Source organism: Arachis duranensis, chromosome 8 (assembly GCF_000817695.3).
Source record: "Arachis duranensis cultivar V14167 chromosome 8, aradu.V14167.gnm2.J7QH, whole genome shotgun sequence".
In the NCBI taxonomy this organism is placed as follows: Eukaryota; Viridiplantae; Streptophyta; class Magnoliopsida; order Fabales; family Fabaceae; genus Arachis; species Arachis duranensis.
The window spans coordinates 28,659,699-28,670,685 of record NC_029779.3 but is presented as its reverse complement, the minus strand read 5'-3'; the positions used below and the strand labels follow the sequence as shown (position 1 = coordinate 28,670,685).

Sequence of the window (10,987 nt, the reverse complement as noted above, 5' to 3'; positions counted from 1 at the left end):
AGTTTTGGTAGAATCATGTAAAATCTTCTTTCGTTTGGTTTAACATAGTCTTTTACCTTATTATATAACTTAACGAGCATGTAAATTAAAAATTCAATAAAGACAACACAATCATTTTATAAACAATATAATCATCAGATGTTCAATTTTACATAAAATCTTTGTTTAAATTAATAATATAAACATAAATAAAATATTATGATATAATGTTGTATTTATATATTACTAAAATAGAATTAATTTTTATGTAAATAAAATTGTTAAATTATTAATTGATGATATTGGTTCAATAATAAAAACTTCTTTTATATCTATTATATATATCTCTAATTTTACAACCAAAATGTGTCACATGTCATTTTCTCATTGCAATTGGAATCAAACATTTTCCTCCAAAATTAAGGAATTTTCCTCTCCTTTTTACTAATTTTACAACCAAAATGTATCATATGTCACTCTCTCATTGTAATTGAAATTAAATCTTTCCCTCCAAAATTAAAGAGTTCCTCCCTATTCCTTATTAATTTTACAACCAAAATGTGCCACATGTCACTCCCTCATTATAATTGAAATCAAATATTTTCTTCTAAAATTAAAGAGTTCTCCCCTCCTCCCTCTTCCTTTCTTTATTTCTCTCATTTTTTCAACCAATATATCTATTTTATATATCATTATCAATATCAATGACTAATTACTAATTTGACAATCAAAATGTTCAACATGACATTCTTTAATTACATTAAAATTAAAATTAAAATATTAAAATTGAAATTGAAATATACCTATATTATGTATCATGTATTACTATCTAATTTAATAATCAAATGTGTCACATGACACTCTCTTATTAAAATTGAGAGAAAATATTTTTTTTTCAAAATTAATAAACTCCCTTCTTAAATTCTCTCAACTACCTCTCTCTCCATTTTTCTATTTCTCTCTACTATTTTTACTCTATATATAATTTATATTTTATATTAGTAATTTGACAAATCAAAATATGCCATTCGATATTTTTTTACAATTAAAATAAAAAATTTTCTTCCAAAATTAACAAACTCTCATTCTCACTTTCATTCTTCATTTTTATCTTTCTCTCTCTTTTCTCTCATTCTCTATTTTTTCTATCTTTCTCTTCTACAGAAAATAAAATTAACAAAATAATATAATTTAAATAAAAAATATTATTATTGTTATTATATACATAATTTTTTAGTTTTTTATTTAATTTTAAATGTTCACCACTTATCTTTTTAATCTATATTTTTATTTCTCTTCTTTCAAATATTTATTACATATAATTTATAGAGAATACTAATGTTATAGTTAAAAGTTAAAATCAAGATTCAATTATTTTAAAAAAATTAATTTTGAGCTAATTTTATAACTATCAGTATATTTTTTTTATACTAATATCTAATTATATTTTTATATACATAGAGAGAAAAATATTATTTTTAAATAACAAGTATAAAATTAATTATTTTGTTTGTGCAACAGATTTAATAGTTAATACATAATCTTATATTTAATTTTTTATCTACAGATACTTTGGTCTTTTTAGTTAGAGACTTTTGTCAACCTACGACTTTTTTTATAAAAGTAGTTTGATTTTATAAATCTTTTGTGTCATGCATAATCTATACTGTGAGAACAAAATAGACCATAACTTTAAAAAATTTATATTCTCATAATGTTATTATGAATAAAAATACTAATTTTGTATTAAGTGAGAGGTTCTTAGTTTAATACCCACCTATAATATATTTTTTATAATATATACATATATAAAATGCAGATTGATGAGATAGAATTGAAACTCAATCCACGTCTAAACTTGTTTCAACCAAATTAGATATTTGCAATTAAAATGCATGCTGCCACTCCTAAATGAAATGACTTACTATTAAAATTTGTCACCATACTTAGATTGTTTTAATAATTATATACCTATAATAAAAGTATTTTTTATTGAAAAAAATGAATATTAGTTGTATCCAATAATTATTAGCAAAATATTTTAGATGCAAATGTAACGATTAATTTCTATTTATTTGGATTTGCAAACAGTACTTAAGGCCCATTATTTCTAATTTTCTATGGTCACTGCTCCACCTTTAAATGTTATATTAGCTGCGAACCACAGTCGATATTTTTAAACCAATATTTTTTGTCAATATATTCCAAAAATTAAAGTTATTTTAGTCTTTTTTTACACTGACTACAGGATAATTCTAAACTTTTGATTATCTGTTCACCCAAGCAATATCATGTTTCTGTTTTGACAGACAGAACATGTGATAATTTTTTTATTATATTATATATGTAGGGACAAAAGCTAGCCAATGCAATGTTGTGCCATAGGTTTAAGGGAATGTATCTTGAGAATAAAAGGAAGATCCAAATTGCTATGCGCTTGGTTCATCTTTACAAGCCTTGTTCTTCAATGTCGTGTAAGTTGCTTATTGATATATGGCAAGAAACTTAGGATACTAATAATTAACAATATCCATAATGCTAGAAAAATAAAAATAAAAAAACAACCAAAACTTATAATACTACAAAATATAATAATTAATAAATATTAAATAAGATAAATCTTGATTACTTAGGGTTAATTTTTTAATGTTTTTACTAATGAAATTGACATAATTTTTTAAGGTTTTTTAATTTATTTTACTTGATTAATTAAATTTTATAATTAATTAATATTTTTATACATAATAATNACAGTCCATTTTATTCCGACAGTATAGATTATGTATGACACAAAAGATTTATATATAAAATCAAACTATTTTTACAAAAAAAGTCATAGATTGACAAAAGTCTGTGACTAATAAGAAGACCAAGGTCTCTATAAATAAAAAATCAAATAACAAAATTTTTAGTTATTATTTTTATATAAAAATGTCTAATTTTTTATTTGAATTATATTATTTTGTTAATTTTTTCTGTAAAACAAAAATGTAGAAAAAATAAAGAATGAGAGAAAAGAGAGAGAAAGATAAAGATGAAGAATGAGAGTGAGAGTGAGAGTTTGTTAATTTTGAAAGAAAAAGTTTTATTTTAATTGTAATAAAAATATCGGATGACATATTTTGATTTGTCAAATTACTAATATAAAATATAAATTATATATAGAGTAAAAATGGTAAAGAGAAATAGAAAAATAGAGAGAGGTAGATGAGAGAATTTAGAAAGGGAGTTTATTAATTTTGGAGAAAAATATTTTCTCTCAATTTTAATATGACACCTTTGATTATTAAATTAGATAGTAATATATGATACATAATATAGATATATATTTTAGTTTCAATTTTAATATTTTAATTTTAATTTTAATGTAATTAAAGAATATCATGTTACACATTTTTATTGTTAAATTAGTAATTAGTCATTGATATTGATAATGATATATAAAATAGATAGAGTGGTTGAAGGAATGAGAGAGATAAGAGAAAGGAAGAAGGAGGAGGAGAGAATTCTTTAATTTTAGAGAAAAAGATTTGATTTCAATTGCAATGAGAGAGTGATATGTGACATCTTTTTGTTGTAAAATTAGTATAGAGGAGGGAAGAATTCTCCTTAATTTTGGAGGGAAATATTTAATTTCAATTACAATGAGAGAGTGACATGTGGCACATTTTGGTTGTAAAATTAGTAAGGAGTAGAGGAGAATTCTTTAATTTTAAAGGAAAAAATTTAATTTCAATTATAATGAAAAAGTGAGATGTGCCACATTTTGGTTGTAAAATTAGAAATATATAATAAAATAATAGATAGATAATAGAGAATAAATTTATTCGATCAACTATTTAATTTAATTTATTTGAGTATTAATAGCTTGATTTATTATACTTAATTAGTTTTATCTAATATATTGTATCAACTATATATTTAATTAGTTTTAGATTTATGTATATATTTCAGTTGAAAATATATTTTTCTTAAAACACTATACTCAGGCTTACTTGACGGCCTTAAGGAAAGCTTGAGAATAAAACATAAAAATAGCTATTTATGAAAAATTAAATTAAATTTTGATTTGAAGTAATCAAACAAATTTAGTGTCTTTCTTAAAAAAAAAAAACTTATATATAATATTATTGTTTTATAAAGATTAAAAAAGAAAAAAAAAGAACAATTCGCTTAACTCACGAATTATACAGTAAATCATGGGTTACACAAGTTTATTCAAAAATCAAAATTAAAAATTTTTATATACGTTTAAATTTTACTAGCTTAACCCATAATTTTGGTGAATTAAAATAGTCAATTCACGAGTTTTTTTTCTTTAAAGATATGGAATTATATTGCTTTGTGAAAAAAATATATACTATTTATTATAAAGATAAAAAAAAGAAAATTTTCATTAAACATATACCAAATATTAATAAAAAAAATTAATAGAAGAAATTGGAGATTTACAAAAAACGATGCTTTATAATTTGAGTCATTTCTTGCTGAAATTTTTTTGTTATTTCCATAATTATTGTTGTCGTCAGCTTTTCATTTTCAAAGACCTCCAAATTTCTCATCTTCCACGAAGTTCAGCGCAAAATTGTTATCTTTCAATGTCTATACTTGCCATTTGCTAACAAAGTGCAAATTTTATTATGGTTTTATTTCACACTATAACTAGCATTCACAAAAGGAGAAAAAGACCAAATCTCAAGAGCGAAATCACATTGTACCAAGACGTATTATTCCGTTATTATTTCTGCATTTTGAACACATTATTGAAGTATTTAAAAATTTTTAATTGATCAAATTAATTACAAGTAATTTTTTTTAAACTGCTCTACACAAAATTTTTTTTATTTTAAATCGAATGATAATTTTAACTCTCAAATTAATTTCTAAAACGTTAAATTCTTCATCATCATTAAAAAGTACTCAACTGACATATGAAAAAAAAATTATAAATCACTCAATATATATTCCAAGACTACATTATATTACTTTCTCTTCTTTCAAGCCTATTCAAATTTGTTTTTACTATTGTTGTTCAATAGTAGAGAGAAAATTTACGTTTTTACAATTGTTGTTCAGTAGTAGAGAGAAAATTTACGAACTAAATTTAGGAAAAAAAAAAACTACTTCAATTAATTTTTATTTCCATCTTTTATTTACTGTAAATAAATTATGTATTCCATCAATATTTGTTACTGAATTATTTTATTATTCTTACTGAATCTAAAAAGATAGAATGGAAGTAAAACTCCTCCCAATACAAAATCTTGAAACACTCAATCCACAAGTTATAACTTACATTGACACAGTTCTGTATCTATAATGTATAATCATACTAATAAATAATATGTTTAATATAACCTTTTGCGTAGTTCATGGAAAAGAATACTAATTTAAATAAAATAATATTATTATTAGCTATTCAACTAGCACTAACACAAGAAAATAAAATAATTATTTATATAAAAATATTTTTATACAAAATAATAGTAAAAAATATTAAATAATTTAATATATTTAATTAAATTATCTAAAAAAATATATATCAATATCTAAATAACTATTATCGTTCACTACAAAGGACAAGGAGGATATATAACAGCAATTGTTTTTGCTATTAGTAGCGGTTTTAAATTGTTGCAAAATCTAATACTAACAGTTTGTAAACCTATTTTCTTTATTATAATTTATTTTCGTAAACAGTCGCTCTAATTTTTAAACTGCCACAATTTTATATATAAATTAAAAGAAAAAACTGACCAACTATAATAGTTTATACCATTTTTTTTGTTATAACCTATTTTATTTACATCATATTTATTAAATTTGAGATATTAACATAAAAAATACTAAATAAACTATCAAAATTCATACATAATTTTAAAATATTAACTAAAAAAATATTTATTTATAAATTATTTACTCAAAAACTATCGAACAATACAAAATTACTATGCCAAAAAAAAATTATTATCTTCAATTTACTACTTCCTAACGACAAATAAACTAACACTATTACCGGCCATACCCAATTATCATGATTCATAATTTGATATATATGCACGGTTGTTGATGACAGCCTATATTTGTCAAATAAAAACAGGGCAATTATCAAGAAACTCTGTATAATAAGTCACGTAGAAGAGTGTAGTCCAATTGCAATAGCGGAGTGGTTGAACATAGTTGTGCATAATTGCCTTGGCGTTTTATTTTATGTTCTTTTATTCTTGCTGAAAGCTGGACGCTTTCACATTTGCCTTCATTGTATGCTTTTTCATTTCACAATTTATTTTCTCTTTTTATCGAAGAAACTCCTATACTAAGAATTTAACAGTGATTTATAGGTACATACAATCTTACCAAAAAGGAATGCACTTTCTTCTTGTTATTTGTCAAATCCAATTTAATTTATTTGGTAGAAAATGAAATACGATAAATTCTGTCACGTTTTCTTTGAGATTGTGGCGTCAATCACTACGAATCATTTCTCTCCAAAAGTGAACAAAATCAAAATCACTACGAATCGTAGTGTATATAACTGTTACGTCAACTTTTTTCTTAATATTTTAAAAGTTTAATTAAATATTTAATTATATCTATTCTTTTAAATTATTATTCATACAATTAATATAAAAAATAGTTATTATTGTTAGGGCTGGCAATTCATACTTTACCCGTGGGTATCCAATCCGTTCGAGTAGGGTAGGTTACCCGATCCGCTGCGGATAGGATAGGGTACAGTCCGGGTATTGGTAGGATAGGGTACGGATTTAGGGTATAACCTACCTTACCCGCACCTCATATATAACACATATTTTTTATAAAAAAATTAGGTATATAGTAAAAGAATTGAGAATTGAACCCACAATCTTCCTTATATAATGACTTATAATAAGTAAACAACCACTAAACTAGTTAGTTAATTTAATAATTTAGAGTATTAGTTTTTTATTTTTTATGTTATTAATATGTATAAAATTCAAAATGATTGAATTTTATATTTACTTTGAAAAAATTTGATATTTTTGCATGTAGGGTAGGGTAGGATTTAGAATTTTAGGGTGCAGATAGGGTTAGGGTTGAGAGATTCTCAACCCGCGGATAGGGTAGGGTAGAATTTTAATAAAATTTTCAACCCGCGGGTAGGGTTAGGATAGGGTCTAACCCTACCCTACCCATTGTCAGTCCTAATTATTGTTAATATTGTATTATATGATTAGATGCATGTGTTAAAATATTTTATATTAATAATATATCAAAATTAAATTTATAATGTTGTTAGAATATTATTAGGATCAATTAGGATCAATTAGTATTATTTAGTACATCTGAATATTTATTATAGGAGATTACGCCCTTATTATTACGATTCTCTTAGTACCTATAAATACCCTTTCATATTGTATCATTCCAAACAACTTGAATAGACAACTTGAATACACTCAATAATACACAAATCTTTTCTTCAGGTTAGTCTATTATTTCTATCATGGTATCAGAGCCATGGTATCCTCCTTGAAGAGAATAGGTTGTTTTCCTTGCGGTGAAATCATCGTAGTTTTTATATTTTTTTCTATGCCATTATTCTTTTCCTTTTGTCACTCCTTTGATACTTTCTCACCTCACCGACTAGCCTATTCTCTCTGTCTTGTGTCTTTTCGAGTCGAATGATCAAACACCAATGTCATCCGCTGTTTTCCTATTCTCATGAAAAAATCATATAGTTTTTGCTCTCTTTCTGGCAGTTCCGTCTGCGTTCTCTCATGGCAGTTCCGTGTGCGTTCTCTCGCAGCAGTTCTGTGTGCGTTCACTCGCAACAGTTTTGTTTGTGTTCTCTCGTGGCAATTTCGTCTGCATTTTCTTGTGGCAGTTTCATTTGCGGCAGTTCCGTCTGCATTTCTTTTTGGCAGTTCTCTCTGCACTTTCTTTCGATTGCGGCAGTTCCATCTGCGCTTCCTTCAGACAAGCGGCAGTTCCGTCTGCGCTTCCTTCCGGCAATTCCGTCTGCACCCGTTTTATCAGTTTATGCAGTTTTTTTTCTCTTTATTTCGTTGTTTTAAATAAGTTTCAAACTCAAGTTGTCACTTGAGTTTGAAGGGGGATGTTAGAATATTATTAGGATCAATTAGGATCAATTAGTATTAGTACATCTGAATATTTATTATAGGAGATTACGTCCTTATTATTACGATTCTCTTAATACCTATAAATATCCTTTCATATTGTATCATTTCAGACAACTTGAATAGACAACTTGAATACACTCAATAATATACAAATCTTTTTTTCAGGTTAGTCTATTATTTTTAACCATTTTAAACCAAAATTTTAATTCCTATTTAGAAAAGAGCGACTAATGATAAACCCCAAAAATTATTTGGTTATGAAGTTTAGTTTAAATTTTCTGAACATTAGTTATCAAATAGGATTAAATAAATAATAAATAAATAATAAATAAATTTCTAATCTTTTATCACGAAAATAATTAATTAAGTCCCTTATCAGATTTAATTAATTACACGTAAGTTATAGTCAGGAGAAATATAGGTCTCTCGAAATCTTATCCAAAAATCATGAGCAAAAACTTACGTGTTATCTGTTTACAAAAGTTGATGATTTATTAGTAGTCAAATCTAGTAAAAAGATTAATTGTTTTCACGATAAAAAGTTTGAGATTTGTTTGTACTTTTCTTTTAAATTAAATGAACGATTTTTCCCTCTATGTGACAAAGCAGCGATTACTTTGTTAGTTTGAATCCAAACAATTCAAATGCCACTAGCTACTTCTAGTCTCCAATCACTATCTCTAAGGCTTTTTTTCTTTTTTGGTAATTTTAACTTAATGTCTAAGTTGCTTACTCCTTGAAAGATTGAACATTAAACCTGCTCTAAATTCTAATTAAGTAACGCGAAAATATAAAAGGAATCGTAATAATACTGAAAATTTTTTTTTTCTTTTCATGGGTCGTGAATAATTTAACAACAGGGATAGGCTCCACAAATTTGACCGTTGATTGGAGACACAAATCTGTTTCTCATGAGCCATATATTTTCAGTTTTTCACGTGCATTTTCATATGTACTTAATTAATTATAATAATTTAGGTAGGTTCGGTGAACGAATTAATAGAGTGTGAGTGTGTGACATTCACACTTCTCAATTTTGCGACAATGAGTGTGTCCCATGCATTTACATCACGGTCAAGTTCATATTAATATTGCAAGTGTGAGAAGTAGTGTATAAAATTTGTCTTACATTGAAAAAAATAAAAAATAATAAAGAGTTTATAAAATAAGAAACTCGTTAATTTATTATCTTAAAATTTTAAATTAGATGTGATATCTTCTCATCTTATATTCTCTCACTTGATTTTATTCTAAAATAGTTCATGCATCGGAATTGGAGATATTTTTTGTTAGATTGGTAGGAAATGAGAGGTGCTTGGCTTCCCCTATAAATATGAACACCAAGAGAAGAGTGCAATAAAAGAATCAAAGCAAACCTTGTGGGCATGCATGCGTAATCATATTATCTAGAGTCTAACACATTATTTTGATTCATTATTTTCATCCTCTCCTTTGAAATTTCTCCTTCTCATCAATATAAAGAAGAACTACTTAATTATCTCAAATGGAATTGGGAAGCGTATTGCATTTCCTTGAGGACAAGACCATTCTAGTCACTGGTGCCACTGGCTTCCTTGCAAAAAGTAGTGATATGTGTTGTAAAACAATGCAACTTTTTTTTAATTCCATATGCTTTTAATTAATTAATTACTAATTGTTATGAATTTATAGTTTTTGTGGAGAAGATACTAAGATGTCAATCAAATGTGAAAAAACTTTACCTTCTTTTGAGAGCTACCGATATTGAATCTGCTACTCATCGCTTGCACCATGAGGTGACAAATATATATTATATATCTTCTATTTGTTTTTTTAATTTATCTTATATTTTGATGTATGTGCATGCATGTATTTGTATATTATTCTATAATCTTTTTCAAAATTCAAAATATGTCTATCATAGTTGATATTCCTGTGTTGTATGCTTACATTTTTATATGTATGTAGATCGTAGAAAAGGAGTTGTTTAGATTGCTAAAGGAAAAGTTGGGTACAAAGTTCAATTCCTTTGTGTCAGAAAAGTTGAGTGTGGTACCAGGAGACATTTCTAAACAGGACTTGGATTTGAAGGACTCCATTCTAATGGATCATATTTGCAATCAAACTGATATTATAGTTAATATTGCTGCAACTACTAACTTTGATGAAAGGTATATAAATATCAGTAATGTTAAAAGAGACAAGAAAAACAGTTTTAACTTATTTTATTTAGTATTTATTAATTATTATAATAATTAATAAATATTAAATGAGATAAATTCTAATTATTTTTTATTAATTTATTTTTGTTACCAAATATTTTTGTATAAATATATATCAATTTGAGATCATTAAATTTCGTATATAACCACAAAATAACAACATACATTTCTTGGAAATTTATGATCTTATTATTGTTATTAAATGCAGATACGATGTTGCATTGGGTATTAACACATTCGGAGTTAAGCATGTATTGAACTTCGCTAAGAAATGTACTAAGCTCAAAGTGCTTCTTCACGTATCAACAGGTTAGTACTTTCCTTATTACGTACATTATACTAAATTTCAACATCTATTGCTATTAATTAATAAATGTGTAATTAACAATATTATTTTTGTAAAACTAATTGATGTAATTGAATGGGATATTGAATTAGCATACGTGTGTGGCGAGAGAGGAGGAGTGGTAGTAGAGGATCCACAGGAAATGGGTGTGTCATTGAATGGAGTGGTAGGATTAGACATTGACATGGAAATGAAGTTGGTGCAACAAAAACTCAATCAGCTTCGAGAACAAGGAGCCTCTGAACATCACATTAAACTCGCCATGAAGGAATTAGGCATCCAAAGGTTTGAATTACTCTTATCTACTACTTATTGTTGTGACATGCTGGGCCCAAAAT

The 10,987-nt window shown here is 25.7% G+C and overlaps 1 protein-coding gene across 1 annotated transcript in view; it reads left to right on the top strand.

Moving 5' to 3' along the window:
- The first annotated feature begins 9,477 nt into the window (after positions 1–9,477).
- Positions 9,478–10,987, top strand: part of LOC107461901 (fatty acyl-CoA reductase 3) — a 5,338-nt gene continuing 3,828 nt past the window's right edge. The window contains exons 1-5 of the mRNA XM_016080461.3: positions 9,478–9,685; positions 9,774–9,877; positions 10,050–10,252; positions 10,512–10,612; positions 10,742–10,934. Of these exons, the coding sequence (XP_015935947.1) occupies positions 9,607–9,685; positions 9,774–9,877; positions 10,050–10,252; positions 10,512–10,612; positions 10,742–10,934 (680 nt within the window). The 5' untranslated portion in view covers positions 9,478–9,606. The remainder of the gene's footprint in view (positions 9,686–9,773; positions 9,878–10,049; positions 10,253–10,511; positions 10,613–10,741; positions 10,935–10,987) is intronic.